General features: G+C 28.0%; 1 protein-coding gene across 1 annotated transcript in view; it reads right to left on the reverse strand.

The window, feature by feature from the left end:
• LOC136092291 (golgin subfamily B member 1-like) overlaps positions 1-23,082 on the reverse strand; it is a 41,698-nt gene that overhangs the window by 8,146 nt on the left and 10,470 nt on the right. The window contains exons 4-5 of the mRNA XM_065820164.1: positions 17,730-19,790; positions 9,457-12,042 (exon numbers count right to left, since the gene is read on the reverse strand). Of these exons, the coding sequence (XP_065676236.1) occupies positions 9,457-12,042; positions 17,730-19,790 (4,647 nt within the window). The remainder of the gene's footprint in view (positions 1-9,456; positions 12,043-17,729; positions 19,791-23,082) is intronic.

Genomic DNA, 23,082 nt, shown 5'->3' on the forward strand with positions numbered 1-23,082 from the left:
ATACATTCTTTATGAAACCAAATAGAAAACAATTTAAAAACAATTTGTTCGAATATATATTTTTTTAATTTCTTACAATAAAACCAGTCGAAAAACCAATATAAAAAGCAATGAAAAGAAATACACAGATTGATTGCGATTAGTTTTTTAATACAATTATCACATAAAATGTTTAAACCTAGTACTTATAATTATGTTAAATAAAGATGCTTTGCAAAAAGTTGCAATGACCAGTGCCTAGTAAAATTCCTCCCCCCCCTCTTCCCTCCCCCACCGTCTAACTATAAAGTGAGAGCTAAGAGCTTATACAATGTTTTTTCTAAATTTGTTTTTATTATCAGATTTCAAACTTAATTTATTAATCTTTTAATGATCGAAAATGTTATGACCATGTAAAGATTTTAACCCCTCAAATTGATACTTGTCAACAAGTATCAAATAACGAGTGTCGGCAAAAAATTTTGTTACGGATACTGAAAATCGTTTTTATTAACTTATTCACCTTACATTTAGGGTGAAGGAGCCTAAAATCTTAAACTCATTTTTTACCAGGCTTCAATCAATTAAATTTTTGGGTTCTTACTTGATGCAACCATAAATGTGCCTAATTTATCTATTTCAAATATCGAAAAAAGCTGCAGTATCCCCTGTACGTATCAGTTTATGTTCAGTAACAACGGACTACTATTATCAGACTATATTTTATAGACCTACCAAGGCTGTTGACCTATTTTTTGTAACCCAGTGGGCACGCATCGTCCAGGGGACGTCCGTCGGACGTCTTACGGACGACGCTTCTTACTAGACGTCCGAAAGACCTCCGTCTTTCTGAAAGACGAACGTCTCCTGGACGACGCAAAGGCGTCTCCGTCTCCGTCTCCGAAAGACGAACGTCTCCTGGACAACGCATGCCCACTGGGAAAGGTAAGTTTTATGTTTCTCTAGCAAACAAAGCATTAAGTAATTAATTTAATTATTTTATTAATTAGGCTACTTTTGTTTTCTGGCACGCGGTTGCAGTCGTACTACGAATTTATTCATTACGCGTAATGTCTAAAACATTTCAGAAACTACCGACAAGATAAAAATGACTAAAGTCTTCTGACATTTTATGTAATGACTTACGTTTATTGTCGCATAATAGGTAAGAATTACAAGTATGTATGAATATGTATTTACAGGAAAATAATTACTTTTGTAAATCTATAAGAATAAGAACAGTAGGGATCAAAACTTTTGAAAAATTTTGTTTTTGTTTCAGAACTGCATTTCTTAGTTTTTGTTTTTTTAAATTTTTTTAAGTTAGTAATTTGATTACATCATTATTATATTTATCAGCTTTATTACTTTATGACTGCAAGTTGTATAGGGTGGGGTAGTATGGATAGAATTTTAGATATATATTTTTTTAATATAATTTTTTTTTAAGTTCACAACCACCATAAAATCTTTTGTTATTTTTTGAAGACTTTGATACATTGTATACTGACTCCCCTTGCTTAACAAGCTGTATGGTAGTCATTAATTTGCTGTGATTGTATGTACCAATAGTCTTGGATTGATATTTTATTTCAGGCATGATAATTTATTTCAGTCTTATTATTTTATCTAAAATATTATAAAATTAGCTTTAAATATATAAAATTTAATTATAAAGTAAAATATGATAATAAAATAAATAAAATGAGGAATACAAAAATAGAATATAAAATATTTAGATGGAAGTTAAAGTTTTACCCTAGCTTTTCAGGGAAAACAAACTTAAACTATGATCTTAATGTAAGTATTTCAGTAGCATTATATCAAACTATTACATCATTGGCCATAAATTAAAGCTCACTATTTTTTTTTTTAAATCCTGTTTGATTGAAATTATTTTAAAAACTATTATACTTTTTCAATATTTTATTGGTATTAAATAATAAGTATCATGTTTACTGTTTAATTGATACGTGGTTTCCTTAAAATTTATTTTGTACTCCTAATTATAAACAATTTGATAACAACTACTATAAAATTTTTATTTTTTATGTTGGTCAAAAGTTAAGGCTCACTGCTTTACTTTTAAAATTTAAGTAATATATTCATGATTTTTTTCAATAATTTTGATTTTATTATCATCTGCATTTATTATTTCTGATATTTTTTTGTTTTTTGTTTTAATAGTACTAATAAAAACACGAATAAATTAAATAATAAAAAAGTTACAAAATAAGCGAAGAAATACAGCATGAAACTCCAAAATCACGGTCGAGAATCTCTGAAAAACACGTTACGAATTAATTTTTCTTCGAAACCAAGGACTATCTCATCGTCAAATAGCAAATAAGTTAAATATTGCATATTCAATTGTTGCACGTATTTTAAAACGTTTTTCTGAAACAGGTGACATTAAGGATCGACGACGATCTGGTCGGCCAGCTGTAACAACACAAAGAGATGAACGTTTATTAATTCGTTAAATGAAACATGACAGAAAATTATCGTCAAGCACTCTCTGCCATAAATTAAAAAATACACCTGGAATAAAAGTGAGTTCAAGAACTGTTAGAAGAATTCTTCATAGAAATTATTATATGTGGCAATCTGCATGCAAGAAGCCAAGATTTTCAAAGAAACAGCAAAAAGCAAGAATTGTATGGTGCAATCAACACAAAAATTGGCCTGATTGCAAGTGGCAAAATTTTATATTCTCTGACAAAATGAATGTTGAGGTAGATATGCCAAAATGCCGTGTTATACTAAGGCGATCCCTAAAGAGAGATTTGATTCAAATTGTACCAGCGAACTAAGCAAGGTAGTCGGAGTATAGGCATTTGGGCCTGCATGAATTATGCTTGACTTGGATGCTATCAATTATTTGAAGGTAGACTTAATGCTGATAGATATATTGAAATTTTAGATAATTGCCTCCTTCTCTAAATTGATATATTTAAAGAAGAACACAGTAATATCATAAATCAACAAAATGGTGCGCCATGCCATGCAGCAAAAATATGCAAACAATGGTTTGTCGACAACTGACTTAAATTGTATAGAAAATTTAGATCATCATCTTGGAAAAATCAAAATTTTAAATGTTGAGCAATTAAAAATTAAATAAGGAAACTGCTTGACAATGTGCCAAAAAAAATAACTCAAAATCTTGTAAACTCGATGCCAAATAGAGTAAACCAATGCTTACATGAGAAAGGAGGTTCTACAAAATATTAGAATGCTTTTTTTTATGGTTTTCCATTTGTAAATTATTGTTCTTATATATTATTTGAAATATAACCTTAACTTTTATCCAAACTTTTTTTCAAAATAATATAACATGTTTCATTATTTTTCATTTTTTGGTATCAAGACCATTATGTTTAAATTTATTTTTTTGATTTCCATAATGTATAAAGATTTTACTTATAATATTAAAAAATAAAATGTATAATACTATATTTAAAATACTATATTTAAAATAATACTATATTTAAAATAGTACTATATTTAAAACAATACTATATTTAAAAGCAAAAGTGAGCATAAGTACATAAATAAATGTCATGTAGCTTATGATTTTGTAACAAACTTCCATAATGTTAATAGGATTTTACATACTTTCTATTTTACCCCATTATCATTTTACCTGTATGTCCATTTTACCCCATATTAGATTTTTGTTTATTTATCAATATGGGTTAGAGAACTTATAATTTAAATTTTACATGTTGTTAGACCATGGTCCAACTAATAAATTTACATCATTATTCTTTGATAAGTACTATAACTGAAGTCTGCAGACAAAAGTTTTGAAATTTAATGTTTTTTATATTTTTTTCAAAACAAAATGTTTTGCATTTTAACTATTCATGTAAATCAAATATAAACATTGTTAATACAAAAAAAAGAAGCTAATTATGTGTATAAACTGTTGGTAATTTTCAGGTTTCAACATTATGCAGAGATAACTTGCTCCATGCGTCTTTATTGAATATATCCATATTACCCCAACAATCCATATTACCCCACCCTACCCTATCTAACGTAAAAAGTGTTTATAAAGTTTTGATAGTAAATAGTTTTAAAATTAACTTATTTATTTATGCTGTTGAACTATCATAATTTCTTGACATGATTTTTTTTTTTTATTATTTATTTAGATTAAATTAAATAAATTTATGCCGGGTACTCAACATTAAAAACTATCTACTTCAATGCAAAATGTAAAAATTTTGTTTTAAAAATTTTACAAAGACAAGCACATTAGAAAAATAATGCTCTTGTGTTTTTTTAAAAAATGTGACACAATAATAAGCACTAAGGTTGACATACCTACAGGAAACTGAATTTGAAACTGAAATTGATAGTGTTGATGGTGAATGTTTTTATAATAAAATAACCTAAGTAGTACAAATAATTGGTTTTACCACTTACTTGCAGCAAACAATGCATAGAGAGTTTGTGGATGGTTAATGGAGCTTTCAGAAAGTTGAACATTTTCTCCACAATAGTGTTATATGGATCGCATATAACACTATTGTGGACAATAGTGTTATATGCGATCATGCAAAACAAGAAAAAGTTGACACTTTTTTACGGTAAAATCAACCCAAAAAACAGATTGAAAATTAAAAAAAATTAAATACACCTACTTGTGCCCAATCATGCTACCGAACCTCCTTACCGCTTGTTTGGATTAACCAATCCAAAGCATTTACATTTTAATATTTAGGACATTTCGCGTCATACTCATTTAAGTTGACCCTAAAAGCCATATAACGGGACAGTTAGAACTTTCAATACTAAATTTTGATGTCAAATATGGATTCTCTTACTCCAAAAATTTATGTTTTGATATTTCTATATTTGGAAAATTTCTATTTTTGCTGATTTTTGGTGTAATATGCGTAATATTAAAATTAAGAAAAGCAATTGTAATTATAAATTTTTTAAAGTTCTGATTGCGAAATTTGTGAATTAAAAAAAAAGAGGATCTGATCTTGTAAAAAAATATATATATTTGCTTTGAAAAGTAAAAATAAATTAAAGAAAAATTAAACTAAATTGTATTAAAAAAACGATATAATAAGGCAAATGTTTAAAAAATTAGAAAGCCTAAAACGTCGCAAATTCAATTCTTTGTTGAATGATGAGATAATAAAAGTTTTTAAAAATAAGAGACACTGTGATGACATTCGCAAAACCATCATGAAAAAGTTTGAATGAATGTGAGTAAGAAAAGTGTCGACAAAGTCATACAAGTAGTGTACTAAACAAATTTGCAAAAAAGTCAGCTAAGAATTTTTAGCAAAAAAGAACGTCATCTAAGAATTTTTAGCAAAAAGAAATTCAATTATTAGATAATTTTTGCTTTTGAACTTCTACTTCAATTTGAAAGTTAGATTTTAATATTTTTTATAGGAACTTACCTTATTAAAAGTTTTACCTATTTAGATAATACCAGTTTTTAATTAATCAAGAGTTAACTTTTAGTCTTTGACTGCGCAATTGCTTCATTATTTTTTATGCAAAATTTGTTGTTTGTAACAAGTTAAACAAAACAGAATATTGTTTTAAAATACCATAAACAACTCCGATATATAATTAATAATGGATAAAAATTTATTAACATTAATATATATACTTAATAATGGATAAAAATTTATAAACATTAATATATATAATTAATAATGGATAAAAATTTATAAACATTATTATATATAATTAATAATGGATAAACATTTATAAACATTTATAAACATTAACATTGAGCTAATACAAGCAAAAAGTAAAATAAAACAGTAAAAAAATAAATAAAAGTAAAATTTATATAATATTGACGATAGTTATTCAAAATGTCTTTGCTAAATGTAAAGTACATTTAAAACAATAAAGACAAAATGATAAAACAATAAAAGACAAACAAACAAAATAAAAACTACAGATATGGGATTTGTTATTCGTATGAAAAATATAAAAAATAACTATTTATTTCGTTTAAAAATCTCATTTTTTATAACAAACTTTAAGGAATTCGACAATTTTACGATATTTGAACGTTTTTGCTTTTCTAAAAGTATTCCATAATTTATGTCTTTGGCATGAAAACTTCATATTCAGAAAACTGGCCATTAATTCGTGGCAATTCAATAATATTGCATGGCATATGGCATTAATATTGCATTGTTTTTTTGTACAGAGAACTTTTTGTTCTTATTTTTCATAAATATATTACTAAAGATTTTTGAAATCTAACTGTTAATGTATTTATACACAAAAGTAAAGCATTTGTAAATATTTCATATATATATTCATCACTTGCATGTCTTTCAATAGGGGTTTCGCTTATTTATATTTGTTTTTCGTTTATATAAGATTTTAGATTTTTAGTTTTTATTTTATTTTATAATTTTAGTTTTATTTTATTTTTATTTAAGGTTTAAATAAGTTTTTAGGTTTTGTTGGTTGAGTATTAGCTCAATTATAATTGGAATAGTAAATGGAATTATGTATTAAACCAAAATATATTAGTTTCAGACTTACCGAAGTTACATAAAAATAAATTCGGTATTTCAAACATATTATCTTACAATTTTTCATTGGCTTTTATCTATATGGGGATGTAAAGATAAAGTTTCAACAGCATGTTAAGCAGCTTCTAATATCCTGGTTACTAACAAGCTTAGAAAGAGACTTTGCCATTTTTGATTCAAAAATAAAACCGAAATTATAAACTACCTATAATAATGAGGTCTCAGAGTAAATCATTAGTATAACTAAACAGTACAAATGTGATAACGAACTTGATAACCAAAGTACAAATGTGATAACGAAATGTGGTCATTTTTTAAAATTAGTTTTGAAAAAAGCTTTGTTTTTTATTAAAGCTAAAATAAGAAGCTTTATTAAACACAAATTATTTTAAATTTTGAATAATAGCATAGTTTAAACTTTGAGCTTTTTCTTCTATCATTAAAATCCATAAAAATATGTTTCACAAATCTACTTTTACTGCATTTCAATACAGTGGTTGTTATCTTTTTTAATGGCACAAATCATACTTTATGTGTTTATTTTTACCAATATTTTTCAACTTATGATATTTTTAATGTTATAAGTTAAACAATCAATCTTTTCTAACAAAAATTGAACATTGATTGAACAATCAATGTTCAATCTTTATGTTTTGCTTAATATCAATTTATAGTAAAAATATCAATATAAATAAGTGGTATAGGGAAAACATTTTGATTTTCAGAGATGACGCTTTAAGACACTGTGCAAACTCTAAGCGTATGTATATTTATGTTTATGTCAAATAAGAATATTTTGCAAAAAAATTGGAGCCTAGGAACAAAAGTACGCTAAAAGGTTTGCTCAAACCTCAAATGCGAGGGCAATCAACTAAAACAGTATCTACTATATATATTATACTAAACATATATTTTATACTATATATTATATATATATTATACTAAACATATAAATACATATACTACATACATTATACTATGTATACTATACTAAGTTTAAATTCATTGACAGGTTTCATGTTTCATCGTTTATCGTTCAAAGTTTATGACCATGTAAAACTCTCTTCACCCCGAAAAGGGGTGTTGGGTAATAAAACCCACTTTTATGACCCAAATAGTATGTATCGTTGCGCGAACCACATTTTACGTGAATTGACTCAACTGCATTATTTTGCAGTTAAGTCGACCACAACTTGTATTATTTAGCAATATTAAAAAACAGAGTCACAGAGTTAAATTAACTAGTCAATAAAGATATAACTTTTAGGCATTAACAAATTAATGATGTTATTTTTTCTGATTGATATACTACTGTAATCAAAAAGTAAGGTGAATTTTTAATTTAAACTTCCCGCCTTATTTGAATCGTCCAATCTTTTTTATTTTTAATTTGGTAGGAATGTCATTAACATTTGCGCCAAGTTACATGTCAAACTCATAATTATTTTTTTTTGTTTACGCTTGTTTCTGAAGTACCAAAAGTGCATTCGGCGATTTTCACGATGTCTAATTTTGTTGAGCAAAGAAGTGCTATTAAATTTTGTTTGCGGAATGATATTTCTGCTGCTGAAACGTATCGAATGTTGCAAAAGGCCTTCGGTGAAGAGACTATTCTCAAAAAAATGTTGACAAGTGGTACAAAGACTTCAAAGAAGGCCGAGAACGTGTTGATGACTTGGAACGCTCCGGACGACCGATTGATCATCGATTGATGATCGCCACATCAACAAAATCAAAGAATTGGTGCTTGCAAATCGTCGGTTAACCATTCGAGACCTTGTTGACATGGTTGGAATATCATTTGGGTCGGTGCAAGCGATTTTGAAGGATCATTTGGGCCTCATCAGACTCAAATCACGTTTCGTGCCGAAATTTCTCAATTTCTTTGAAAAAGAGCGTCGCGTTAAAACGTGTGAAACAATGCTTTTTGACTATCAAGACGTCTACAAACAAATTATTACTGGCGATGAGACTTGGGTCTACGCATAAGACCCTGAATCAACCGACCAATCGAGTGAATACCGTGAAAAAGGCGAGCCGAGACCGAAGCAACCACGTCAAAGTCGCTCAAAAATCAAGGTCATGTTGACTGTTTTCTTTGATTATTGTGGTGTCGTGCACTACGAATTCCTTCCAACTGGCCAAACTGTCAACAAGGAATATTATTTAAGCGTTATGCGACGTTTGCGTGAAGCTATTCGCAAAAATAGACCGGAGTTATGGGCCAATAACTCTTGGATTTTGCACCACGATAATGCGCCTTCGCACACAGCACTGGTTCTTGGTGAGTTTTTCGCCAAAAACTCTACCCATGTTGCTCCACAACCACCGTATTCGCCCGACTTAGCACCGTGTGACTTCTGGCTGTTCCCAAAGCTCAAGAGACCACTCCGGGGAAATCGTTTTGAGTCCATTGAAGAGATCCAACGTGAATTGGCATGCACATTGAAGGCTATCCCTACCGAGGACTTTTCGGCATGCTTCGAAGACTGGAAAAAACGTTGGCAAAAGTGCATTGGGGCCGGGGGGGGGGATTATTTTGAGGGGGACGATACAGATTTGGAAGAATAAATAAAGATTTTTCATTTTATAAAAAAATTCACCTTAATTTTTGATCACAGTAGTATATATAGTGGTTTATTCTCCTTGTTACCTCACAGAGAGTAAATACAAAAATGTGTTTGGTTGCATTGTTTACCCAACAATACAGCCAAACACGTTTTATGTTTGTATGCGGAACAGAATTATATTTGCAGTTAGACAAACTAGATTTTTTTTTAGGTATGCATAGACAATAACTTAATTAATGCAGAAAGTTGAGAGTTCCAAACCTCCAACGTAATAAGAATATTTTGCATTAAAATAATTTGTCGAAAAATTTTCAAAATTGATAGATTGTTTAACCCTTTTTATATTCATTTCCTTTACTTAAAATTAATTATACCTTGTTTACTATCTCTTATTATCTTCTTCTTATTTGCTATTGCATCTTCCTTGTTTATCTGCTGGTTTGTATGTATATTGTCAGGATAGTGTTTGATACAATAGGGATGACCATTAATTTTATTCATTGAGCAGATTGTAGGCTTTAAGCTGAATAATATACTTTGACATATTGCTTGATGATAATTTAAAAAATGGTGTAATTTCATTTTTAGAGTAAACATTGCGTTGCTCTGTATATCTAGCTCCTTTTGAACTTCATCACTATTTAGTAGATCTTCTTTGCTCTGTAGCTTGAGTAGATCTTCTTTGCTCTGTAGCTTGAGTACTTCATTCTCTGAAAACTGGTCATAAAAAACGTTTTTTAAACCTTTTTTTGCTTCATTAGAAAAATATGATGTCATATATTTACTTTTTTCATAAGAATCATGTTCAGCCGCAGTTTTTTTAGCAATAAAGCTTCCACAAAGTACTTCTAACTCGGCATTTTTTTGTTCTACTAGTGAAACAATCTTATCAAACTCTTTTTGAATATAAAGAAAAAAATTTTTTTTTATATCAGAAATTGTTTTTAATCTATCAATCTCCTTCAAAGAATTTTCTAATTGAATTTCTAGATTACTGATAAAATTTTTCTCTTGTATTTTTAATGTTTTTGAATTAGAATTACAAGAGGAATTTTCAAATTTGTTAACACCAACATCAGGTATTTTGAGTGCTATGTTTTTATTAGTAGCATTCTCTTTAGTTATCTTGTCTACATTTAAAACATCTCTTTCAGCATCAAGTTTGTTTTCTTTAAAAGTTGAATTATTTGTAGAACTATTGTGATTCTTGTTGAACACTTCAAATTCACTTTTTTTTTCCTTTTTTTCTTTTGTACAGCTTTTGCGGACCTCATTAAATGAATCAAATTTGTCCTTATGATCATTTTTATCTTCAGAAAGATCAAAGCCGTCTGTAATAGACCACGTTTTGTTATGATTGTTTACGTAACCAACACCTTCCTCATTCTCATACTTTTCATTGATACCTTTACGATTTACAATATTGTCAAAACTATTTGATAGAAGGTCTTTTAAATCTTTTAAAGTGTCTTGTTTTTCCGATGAGCCAGACAATCCCTCCAATGATCTGTCTAATGACCGACTAATCTGCAATATTTGACGCTCAAGCATTTCAATAGTGTTCTCGTACTCTTTATTTTTTTTTGTAACTTCTAAATATTTAGATTCTAGGTCTGATGTATCTTTATTTGAATCCTTATTTTCCAAAAGAAGATTTGTTTTTTTATTTTCAGCTGTTAAATTGTTTGATACATTATGTGTAAGGTATAAATCGTTATTATTGCTCAACATTTTATCTTTTAGGTGTTCGGTTTCATTCTTTTCTTTTAATAAATCTTCTATAATCATGGGTTCAGTTTTATAAAACTTTTTCAATGTATTTTTGAGTTCTTCATATTGGCGGGGTTGAGTTATATAAGCTGACAGATAGTTTTCTGTTTGTGTGCATTTGACAGATGTCAAACCAAAAACGTTCAAAGATGATTGATTTTGAGAGTTTAATTTGTCTGTTCTGTATTTTGTTAGAAGATTTTCATTAACTAACTTATGGGCATCTAATTCTATTTGCACTTCATGCAATTGATTTTCTAAAACAGCAAGTTTATTTTTAGTTTTCCGAAGCCTTTTATTGAGTTTTTTACTGTACTTTTTTAAATTTCTGTAACTCTTAACTAAACTTATAGCTCGATTAACACAATTGAAATGTCTTTTCGATAACACAGTTTGGTTGATTGAAGGATTATTGGTGTTATCTTTACACCCTTTCTTATCTCTCAACGCCTCTTTTGAACCTTGATTGTTTTTTTGTACTTTGATACAATTGTTCTTTTTTGGGCTATAGTTGACTAAGTTTTTGAGTCCGTCAACTTCTTTTATTTGAACGTTTTGTGCATCGGTAAAACATGCGTTTTCTTCTTCAGCAGGTAGTTTTAGATCAGCTGCGTTATTTTCCAGCGATATAAGAGATTTTGCTTGAGTTTGAACTCGATTAAAAATTTCATCACATTCTCGAATAATTTTTTTTTCGGTACACATTTTTTTTTCTTTTAAAATGATTTTTCTTATGAACTCAACTTTGTTTTTTAAATCACTATTTATTTTTTTTGCTTTTTGCAAATCTTTATTTTTTTGTTGGATTTCAATCAGCAAACATTCATTTTGTTTTAACAAGTCAAATCGATCACTTCTCATCTGCTCAAAAATTAATTGAAATTCTTGTAATTTTTTTTCTCGTGATTGATTTTTTTCAGTTAAATTATCATTAGACTGGTCACCAATCTCATCTTTTAATTCTAGTGCTTTTTCTGATTTAACCTTCTCGTATTTCTTTACACGCAAGTCTTTTAGTAAATTAGCTTTTTCTTTAGTTGTATCACTGCTTTCATTTTTGGACATATCTGACCCACTTTCACTTTCTTTTGAAAATTCCTTTTTTGGTTGAGGGTTGGATATTGAATAGAAGAACCTTTTAAAAAGCGCCAACTTTTTTCCATCAAGAAGCACTGAAGAAGAAACTTTACCTAAAAATCAATAAAACATTGCATATTAAGTTAAGAGATAATTGGATTTAAAATAAATAACATATAAATATATAAATATAAATATATATATATATATATATATATATATATATATATATATATATATATATATATATATATATATATATATATATATATATATACATGTTTTTGGAACATGTTCAACTGGTTCTTAAAGGTGTTTGGGCTTTCTGCATTTTCAATATCATCTGGTAGGCAATTCCAGCTGTCGACAACTCAGTTTGTGAAGAAGTTACTTCTATTATTAATGGATTGAACTATCTCCTTAACTAGTCGACTTCTGTGACCATGGCGAGGCGCAGCACGGATTGGAGTGTAATGCCAGTTAATAATTTTTTTACCAGATTTAATTTTAAAGAGTTGTATTAAGTCTCCACAATGACGTCTTTCTTAAGGCGTAGTCAGGTTTAAAATGCATAGCCTATTTTCATAAGGTAGATGCTTTATACTATGAGCTATCTTAGTGGCGCGTCTCTGGACTCTCTCAAAGGTGTTTATGTTTAATTGTATGTGGGTTCCAACTTGAGGCAGAGAATTCAAAATGAGGACGGACGTACGTTATGAAAATTTTTTTCCATAATGCTACACTGCGCGAAAATTGTCCTTTTAAGCACGCCAAGCATCTTGTTGGCCTTCGATATAGCAGTGCATTTATATATACATATATATATATATATATATACATATATATATATATATATATATACATATATATATATATATATATATATATATATATATATATATATATATATATATATATATATATATATATATATATATATATATATATATATATATATATATATATATATATATATATGTATATATATATATTCCCAGACCAATATCAAGATATTGGAAAAGAAAGTATAACTAGTAGGCAAGATCCTTTGGTGGAGAATATCAAGATCTGTGACAAAAACCCGAAAGTTGACAGAAACTATAAGAAAATCAATTGTAGGCAAGTCACAACACTTTGATACAGTTTTTGCAAATAAAGGTTTTACAAAATATTAACCACAATATGTGCTGTTGTAATATCGACATAAATGTTTAATATTTATTTAATTGAAGATTATAAAGCCATTAAGTTATTTACTCTTTGGTTGAGCACATTTTTGAAAATATTCCATGAGGGTACTAATAAAGTTGAGTTTTTCAATAGAATCATTCAAAAATATATTACTAAGAATTAGTCTTTTTCTTCTCTTTTAATGTTGTCGCTTTCTTTTCTGCAGCATCTTTATTCACTCATTGAACAAATTGAGACACAATGAGTTCTAGCTTTGCGATAAAAGTGTAACATAATCACATTAGTATCAAACAAAATAGTTAAGAGTTTTAATGAAATTTTTAATTATTATTATCTTCGTAAGGAAACTTTAAGTACTATTTATATATACAAAAATCAAACAAATTTTTTTTAAGATTTAATTGAAAAAAACTATTTCATTCTACTCTAACATTTAAAGAGAATGAAATATGAATTCGAGGGGTATTTAAAATAACATTTAATTAAAAAAGCAATCGATTATAACAATTAAAAAAATATCCAATAATAAAAATCATTTTTAATTTTTTAAATTTCCTATGATGATGGTTAGTTGTTAGAGGTTCTAGAGATTAAGTTGTCACTTGTGGAGACTAAGTTGTTACTTGTGGAGATTAATTTGTCACTTGTGGAGATTAAGTTGTCACTTGTGGAGATTGCTTGTGGAGTTGTTACTTGTGGAGATTAAGTTGTCATTTGTGGAGATTAAGTTGTCACTAGTGCGTCACTTTTTGGTGCAACAAAACTAGGTGACATTTACATATTGCATTTGTATTAATGTTTGACAAAGCCAAAATTTGTATTTTATATTTCTGCTCTGATACTATTAATTATTTATACTTACTGAAGCTTCGTCTAAAACTTTACGGTACTTTTCACACTTAACTTAGTTGCTATTTTTGTTGTTTTGTTGGAGTTGCTTTTGTTGCCTAATTTCTTTGCTGCAAAGTTGAGCTTACGTTTTTTTTAGCTTGTTTGGTAATTTTTGCTGCCAGGATCTTTCCAATCTTTTTAGTATTTTATTTTTTTCGAATTCAGATAAGTTTACATTTTTTTATTTATTTTGTTTTGACGTGTTGGATGCAAAATACTTGTTGCAATGGTACAGCAAGTTGCTTGGTTAATTCCATTTGTATTCCAACATTCCAACTTTTTGAATTTTTTTTTGAATATACGGAGTTCCTACAATATTGAATGTTAGTATTTAGCGATTTGATTTTGAAGGTGATACTATAAGTATATCTTGGCGTTAAATGTTGTTGATGTGAGTTTGGAGAACATTGGCTAAAATGGTATAATTACTGATGGTGGTTGTGGTGGTACTGGTATAAATTTATGTGGTTGATATGACAATGACTGAGGTTGAGATAATGGTGTTTCAAACCTTTTAGTAATTTTTAGTTTTGATTTTTATTGATGTAAAGTAGAAACATACCACTATTTTAAAATCCAGTAAAAGAAAAATTTTGCTTAGAATTCGTTGATCAATAAATTCCTGAATATTTGCCTTGGCATAAAATTGCAGAAGTAGTATTCAAAATCGCTTTCAAACTTTTTTGACATGGCAATAAACACTAACATCTAGTGACTGCATAATGTGCAACGAATGAGCTGGTAAACAAATTTATACATTTTTCATTCGATCTAAATACGACTTAATAGGTAACATAAGAGCTGGTAAGAATTAGCATGGTGTCAAAAAAAAGTATTAAAAGAATTCAATATTTATGACTGCAAAGCATCATTCTGTTAAACTTGAGACTGGTGTAAGGCGTAAGTTTAAGTAAGGAAACTGGCAACTATTTTTTTTTAGTTTGTAGGGTTTATCTATAGTAAATCAACTTAAACCATAAAAATATAAAATCGAGTAAACGTTGACTTACACCATTCTGATTACTACTGGTTCATATGTCACGTATACCTATAACTTTATCCAGTAGTGGTGTAGTGGTAGAGCACTCGCCTCATAAGAGAGAAGTTCCAAGTTCGATCCCCACTACGTCCCTGGTAAAAGCGCGCTTAACTTACTTCTCCACGCAACACCTTGTTCGTCAAGATTCATGGTTCGGAATTATAGAGTTAAGAGAGAATTGCAACCACAACTAAAGTAGCCTCTTCAACAATTTTCTGTCCAAAACTTCTTTTAGCCCGAGACTGTTTATTATTTTTACTTTTGTAATTAAATTTTATTTTATGACGGATGTAATTGCAATCTCTATATAAATAGATGTAATTGCAATCTCTATATAAATAGAAAAATTATATAACAAAACAGTAACAAAAAAAAGTTTTATTTAGTTAAATAATTGATTCAGCTAAACATTATACTAGTTAACTAGAACTTTAATGGCTGGAATGTAACAGTTACCAGTACCATTGATGCAGATTCAGACTATATCATTAATTTTTTGAATGTTATTAACCAATTTTAATGGTTATTTAGCACCTGCAAAAGAGGGTTTGTACAAACTATGTGTACAAACTATGTGTACAAACTATGTGTACAAACTATGTATACAAATTATGTGTACAAACTATGTGTACAAACTATGTGTACAAACTATGTGTACAAACTATGTGTACAAACTATGTGTACAAACTATGTGTACAAACTATGTGTACAAACTATGTGTACAAACTATGTGTACAAACTATGTGTACAAACTATGTGTACAAACTATGTGTACAAACTATGTGTACAAACTATGTGTACAAACTATGTGTACAAACTATGTGTACAAACTATGTGTACAAACTATGTGTACAAACTATGTGTACAAACTATGTGTACAAACTATGTGTACAAACTATGTGTACAAACTATGTGTACAAACTATGTGTACAAACTATGTGTAGCTTGTCATAATTATTAAAGAAAGCAATTTCTTTAAAGTTTCAAAAATAACATAAATTGTTTTTTTTAATCCCCGTTTCTTTTAGGTAATTTAGCATACTAAAATACTTTACTCCTGTTTTTTGCGTGCAAGAAGCAAACCCAAGTATTGAAATAATGCCAACGGCTCTGATAACTTCACTGATTGACTTCAACCAACGGCTCTAATAACTTCAACTTATGACTTCACTGATTGATCAAAAGCTTTAACGATTTTTTCTCCTGTGTATTATTGTTTACTGTGTAAACAATAATACAATTTTTTTCTTTATCTCATGATCTTGATGTTGCAAATAGTTAGTAACTAGCTTGATAAGATCATTATGAATTCTGTAAAACCCCTATCAGATAATTTGATAAGCGTATCTACCAAAGTTGATTCAAGAGCCGCGGACACGCCTACGAAGGTTGCTATTTGTATGCTGATTGATTGAGCAGCTTTGTTGAATGAAAACTTATTGCTTTGTACTTTTACCAGCAAAATTCAACTTGCATTTTGGCGTATGGTTTTTCTTTTTCATTGTGTGCAAGTTTTTTCAAGACATGTTTTATATTAAAAAAGTTTGATAATAATGGCTTAAAATTTATTAAAAGAGTTCATTTCTTAGTTTATACATAACTAATTCATAAAACCCCGTTTACTATGTTAACAATTAGTGCGATTAATTCTGTTTTTGATTTTTAATTCATAACTTTTTACCACAAATAGCTAATTTAATTTTAATATAAGATTTTTGACAACCGTAAAAATTTATACAAGGATACCTTCTAAGTTCACTGATAGCAAATTTCGCTTTCAAGAGTTTTTTTTTTGCCCGTTTTTCAAAGAATGAAAAAAAAAGTTATTACAGAACTAAAAATTTGACAGTTTATTTAAATAATTTATTTATTTTTTATTAGAATTTTATATAAAGCATCATTTGGGGGTAGCAACTGATTTTTCAGAACTTCTTTATACTGGTCTTGTTTCATTTTCCCGACCATTTTGTATAGGAGTCCTGTTTCTTTTCCACAATTGACTAGATCGTTACTGAGGGTGGGTGCTTGATATCAATTTTTATTTAATTTAAAAAAAAATTCTCTACAGAATGATCGAAAAATTTTATTTAACAATTAAGCGCAAAATGATAAAAATTGTTGGGCCGGCGACATGGGTTTCAAAGCGAGGAGGGTACAAAAATGTAGGGGATGTTCGTGCCCTCTAGCCCCCTCCCTCCGGCGGCACCGGCCATGGATTGTCATTATTACTTCATTTTATTCAATATTTCATTCTACCCTTTTTACTCTACTACTTACCCTGTTTTACTTATGTGATACTGATATACATGTCTGCATCCTAAGTGTACTTACTACCCTGTGATAATTATGTGATACTGATAGTCATGCCTGCATCCCAAGTGTACTTACTACCCTGTGATACTGATAGTCATGTCTGCATCCCAAGTGTACTTACTACCCTGTGATACTCATGTGATACTGATAGTCATGCCTGCATCCCAAGTGTACTTACTACCCTGTGATACTGATAGTCATGTCTGCATCTCAAGTGTAAAAGCAGCACATGACACAAACACACACATAAATATACGTATATAAGTTTACTTAAAAGGACAAATATCTACTTAGGTAAAATTTAACCCAAAACTTAAATATTTTAATATGTTATTTTTATAAATAAAAAAATCTTTAAAGATAAACCTTTTTTGAGTTTTAATAAGTATGATTCAGCTTCATTGCATTGTTCCAAATGTAATTCTTTTAGAAAATTTCCTAAAACTGCTAAGTTTGACAACAAATTGTTGTATTTTTGAGTTTCTTCAAAATGGTTGATTTTCATTAACTCAAATCTTGTTTTTAAATACTTTAATTGTTTATAACTTTGATAAAGCTTCATAATAAGCTCATTGATTACATTTTCATCAAAAAACCCACTGCTTTGTTCTGCAAAATTCGTTTGATTTAAATTTTGTTCTTTTATTTTAACCAGGTTTAGTTCTGAAACAGTAAAAATAATATTTTTGATTGACAATGTAGGCTCATATTCATCTTCATCACAATTAAATTTTAGTTTGTAACGTACATTGGGAGTTAGTTTGCTTAAGCAGAGTTTTTTATAAATGCCAACGAACGTTTTGTTTTCTATGTCTGATTGTATCAAAAGCTTTTGTTTTAAAAGCAGTAGGTAGTTTCCAAGTCCAAGTTTATCTTTCTCAAAGTCGTATTCATTAAACTGAATTGGTTTTAAAAAGTCTTCTTCAAACAAGTTACAGTTTTTTTTTAATATTGAATCATCAATATTGAATACTTTATGTAACTTTTTTTTTTTGTTTGTTTTATGGCTAACTTTTTTTTCCTTCTTCTTAAACTTTGTTTCATTAAAATATTTTAATTTAAAGCACGCGCTGTTTTCTATTTGTTGAGATAATTTATCTTTAAGTACGATCATCATCTTTTGCAACAAGTTATTTTCTTGAAATAATTCGATATTTTTAATGCGAACTAGTTTTGTTTTTTTATTCAACATTAAACATTTTTTCTTTTGTTCATTTAAAATATTTTTAAGTTTGCTGTTTTCAAACTGCATCTCGGTTATATGTTTTAAATCGGTTATCTGTTTTAACAACATTTCTTCTTTCGGATTATTTTCGACACTTAATTCATTTTCATTTGTTGTAGGCTGTTGGGTTGATTGGCAGCTCTCTTTAAGTGTTTGAATTTCATGCATTTTGTTTATAAGCTTAGCATTCTCTTCATTCAAATCTTCAATTTCTATTGTTAAAAGTTTCTTTTCATCTTCAAGGCTTTTAATTTTTTCTTTAAGACTTTCTAAAGCAAAGTTTCTATCATCAGATGCGCTTGTACTTTTTATTCTGTTTTCATACATTGTAGTATTTTTGTCATTTATTTGACAGCAGCGAGAATCATGTTTTGTGTCTGATCCAGTTGTTATATTGTATGATTCAAGGATACGCTTTTCGTTAAGTTTAAAGTCAGAATAACACATGTTAATTTCTTTAATTGCTTTAAAAAAATGCTGATTTTTGCATAAAATATTTTTTTGATTACTCAAATTACTTTCAAGCTCATAATTAAAACTTTTTAACATTTCGAAAAACATTTTTTCTTTTTTTTGCAGTGCAATTTCTTCGTCACGCAAACTGAGTTCGGTGTAGTTTTTCCAACTAAGCATCTCAGCTGTAGTACTGTCTACAATGTGCATTTGTCTATGAGTAAATTCTAAATCAGAAGATTTTTTTTTTAATTGTTTTATCAGTAAAGAAATTTTATCCGACGTACTGCTTATAACATGACGAAACTTTATGTTGTCAACTTCACTTTTTGCTATCTGGTCTTCAATTTGTTCTAATTTTTTTGTTGACTCTTTGTCAAATATTTTCATTTTTTTAAACCTTTTTGTTAATTCTTTTTTATTCTTTTCCCATCCTTCGTCTAAGCGTTTGTAAAGAACCTCTTCACTCAAGGAGCAATTTGCAATCTGAAGGAAATAACCATATAAGTTCTGAGCAATTTGGTTTTTTGTAAGGCTATCATGGATAAAGTTTTTAATTTTTAGAAATGCTTCATCCTTTTTTTCTTTGCTTATAAAGTTTTCATTTATTAAACTTTTTAAAAACAAAAGCAACTCATTTATTTTTTCTGATTTCTTTATTAATTCATCGGCAAACGTGGAAATGGCAAATCCAACCGACAACATATTTACGAAAGCGGTCTCTACATGACTATTCCTTAATCTAAAATCTAAAAAATATAAACAAAAAGAAATTATTTCCATTTATAAACAATTAAAAAAAAAAAAAAAAAAGAGACAGTATATTATTATAATGTTTATTAGTTTTATTATTATTTATTTAATATTACTTTTATCAAACATAAAAATAATATAACATATAAAAGTGTAATAGAAAAAGTAATTCAATTAATTTGTTTGATGACAATATTTTGGTGAGTTCATGTGCCGCATTTATAATACAATTGTAAAAGGACAAACTCGTTTTATTAACATCTTTATTAAAAAAGTAAAGGCGACAAATTGATTGTTGGCACAATTTATACCACACAGACTATTCATTGAAAACTTTTAAAACTATAAGTAAAAAAATTAGAAAAAAGTAATTTTTAAATGATTTCACTTTTTCAAAATGGTTATGATAAAGTTTTTTGAAATCCAAACAAGCTACAAACAAGTCTTAATTGCATTTGACATTTGGTGATTTATTGTGGGCAAATTTTATATATATATATATATATATATATATATATATATATATATATATATATATATATATATATATATATATATATATATATATATATATATATATATATATATATATATAGCGGTGGCCAAAAATTAAAGACCACTCTTTTTTTTTTTCAAAATTTATTTTTAACCTTAGTATAATTTTATTTTGGAAAAAGGTATCAAAAAAAAAAAACATTTTTAGAAAGAATTTTTATTGTATTTTATATTTATTACATAAGAATTTATAATTTTTTTACAAAATAATGTTAAAAAATTAAAAAACTGACTAGTAAAAAATATAAATGGGAAAAAAAATTAGACAAAATTTTAAGACCAGTTTCAAAAATATTTCAAAAAGCAATAAAAAAATAATTTAGAAACGTGTTGCTCCTCCATTTGTTTTCAAGCACTCTTGTACTCGTTCTGGCATTGAATTCATTAAAGTTTTGATTACTTGACACATTTTTCAAATGATGAGAGATAGAAGATTTCAAATCTTCCAAATTGTAAAGTTGTTCTTTACCAAGCTTGTGATCAAGCCACGACCATAAATTCTCTATTGGATTCAAGTCTGGACTATTGGCAGGCCATGGAAGCACTTGAATTTTATTAGAATTGAACCAATCGCTAACAACATGCGCTTTATGACACGGCATATTATCTTGCTGGAAAATAAATCCATCTTGCTACTGCCATAAATCAATGCTAGGAATAAGCGAGTTTTCCGAAATTTCGATGTACCTTTCTTTGTTGAGTCTACCATCGAATAAATGAAAAACGCCAACTCCACAGGCACTCATACAGGCCCAAATGCCTATTGAACCACTGCCTTGTTTTGTTCGTTTTAAAATGCATGATTCATCGAACCGTTCGCTTGGAAGTCTACGCAACATTACGCGACCTTTTCTGTTGTCTACCTTAACGTTCATTTCATCGCTAAAGACCACACGGCTCCACTGATCTGTTGACCAATTTTTATGTAGTTTGCACCACTCTTTCCTGGCAAATTTTTGTTTTTATTTAAGCGTGGTTTTTTTGCAGCAGCACGCCATAAATAATTTAAATTGTGGAGGACCCTTCGTACAGTTCTAGGGCTTGCTTTCAGACCATTTGACAGTGTCCATTTCGTAGACAAGTCTGTAGATGATGCTTTTCTGTTTTCTTTCATTAATCTCACTAACGAGCGAACATCACGGTCATTTGAAATTTTATTGCGTCCAGTCCTATGACGATCATTAATTGACTGGGTCTCTTTGTATCGTTGAATTATGTTAATAATGCAAGAGTGAGACCTTCCGAGCTTTTCTGCTATTTGTCTGATGCTATAGTCTTCTTCTTTTAATACAAGAGCCGCGTATCTGTCTTTTTCTTCGATTTTTGCACGCATTTTTGAAATATTTTTATATCCTTATTGCAATTCAAAAAATAAATGTTTATTTGATATCGAAACTCAGGTTTCGACATTTTATTTTATAGCCAACGTAATAAGCAATCAAGACAGTTAAAAAAAATAATGGATTATTATTTTTAATAAGTGTAAATTAAAGATTTGAAAGTGGTCGTTAAATTTTGTCCAATTTATTTAAAGAAGATTTATAATTACTCATCAGTTTTTTAATAAGTTAAACGCTATTTAATTAGAATTAGATTAAAAAAATTATACCACTTTAATCCGTATGTTTTAATTAACAAGATATTAAAAAAAAAAAATTTAATATGTCAATTAGAATCTTCTTAATTTTAATTTAAAGATTAAGAAACTAACTAAAAAATGAGTGGTCTTTAATTTTTGGCCACCGCTGTATATATATATATATATATATAATATATATATATATATATATATATATATATATATATATATATATATATATATATATACTAGTTAAAAACACTAATCTAACTTTTTTCTTCTACTTTAAGTTTCACCATTGCTGGATCATCAGGAAGAGTTTCTAAATCTCAAAAAAAAAAACTCAATTTATAGAAAAAAATATTTTACAGGAAGTTATAAACTTTTATAAAAAAATTTTTAATTTCTATATTTTTTTGGTTAACGGGAAGTTATAGAAAGTAATTATTAAATAAATTTCTTTGGAATGGGGATAGTTTAATTTGGTCATTTGTTTTTATAATTTTTTAAGAGGTATTTATTTTCGTGCCTACATTTAGAAATTAATTCAGATTTTTTATTTAACAAATTTTCCTGATTTAAATGAGTAATTATTTCAAATTTTTCTTCCAAACATAGCTTAAATTTTTTGAAAATGTTATTATAGGCAGAAGCAGATTTTAGAATAGACCATTGTAAATTAAATTATTTTTTTTTTTATCCTAAATATATTTTGACAGCATAGTGTCTTTTGAATATTTTTTGTGTTTAAACGATTGTTTGTGATTGGTATATATATATATATATATATATATATATATATATATATATATATATATATATATATATATATATATATATATATATATATATATATATATATTATCAAGTGTAGTTATAATTACATTTGATAAACACATATTTACTTCATTACATATTGCTCAAAAATTTGGTATTTGTAATCTGTATACTCGTTACACAATATGTACCCTGGTTACACAATATGTATACTGGTTACACAATATGTAACCCGTATACAGATAACAAATGTTTATTTTTTTTTGAGCAATATGTAATAAAATAAACATGCATTTATGAAATGTAGTTATAATTATAAAAACTTGATAAATGGATATTTCTGTGATTGTTATTTTTCATAATATAAGTGCATTTTT

The sequence above is a fragment of the Hydra vulgaris genome, chromosome 15, assembly GCF_038396675.1.
Source record: "Hydra vulgaris chromosome 15, alternate assembly HydraT2T_AEP".
Lineage (NCBI taxonomy): Eukaryota > Metazoa > Cnidaria > Hydrozoa > Anthoathecata > Hydridae > Hydra > Hydra vulgaris.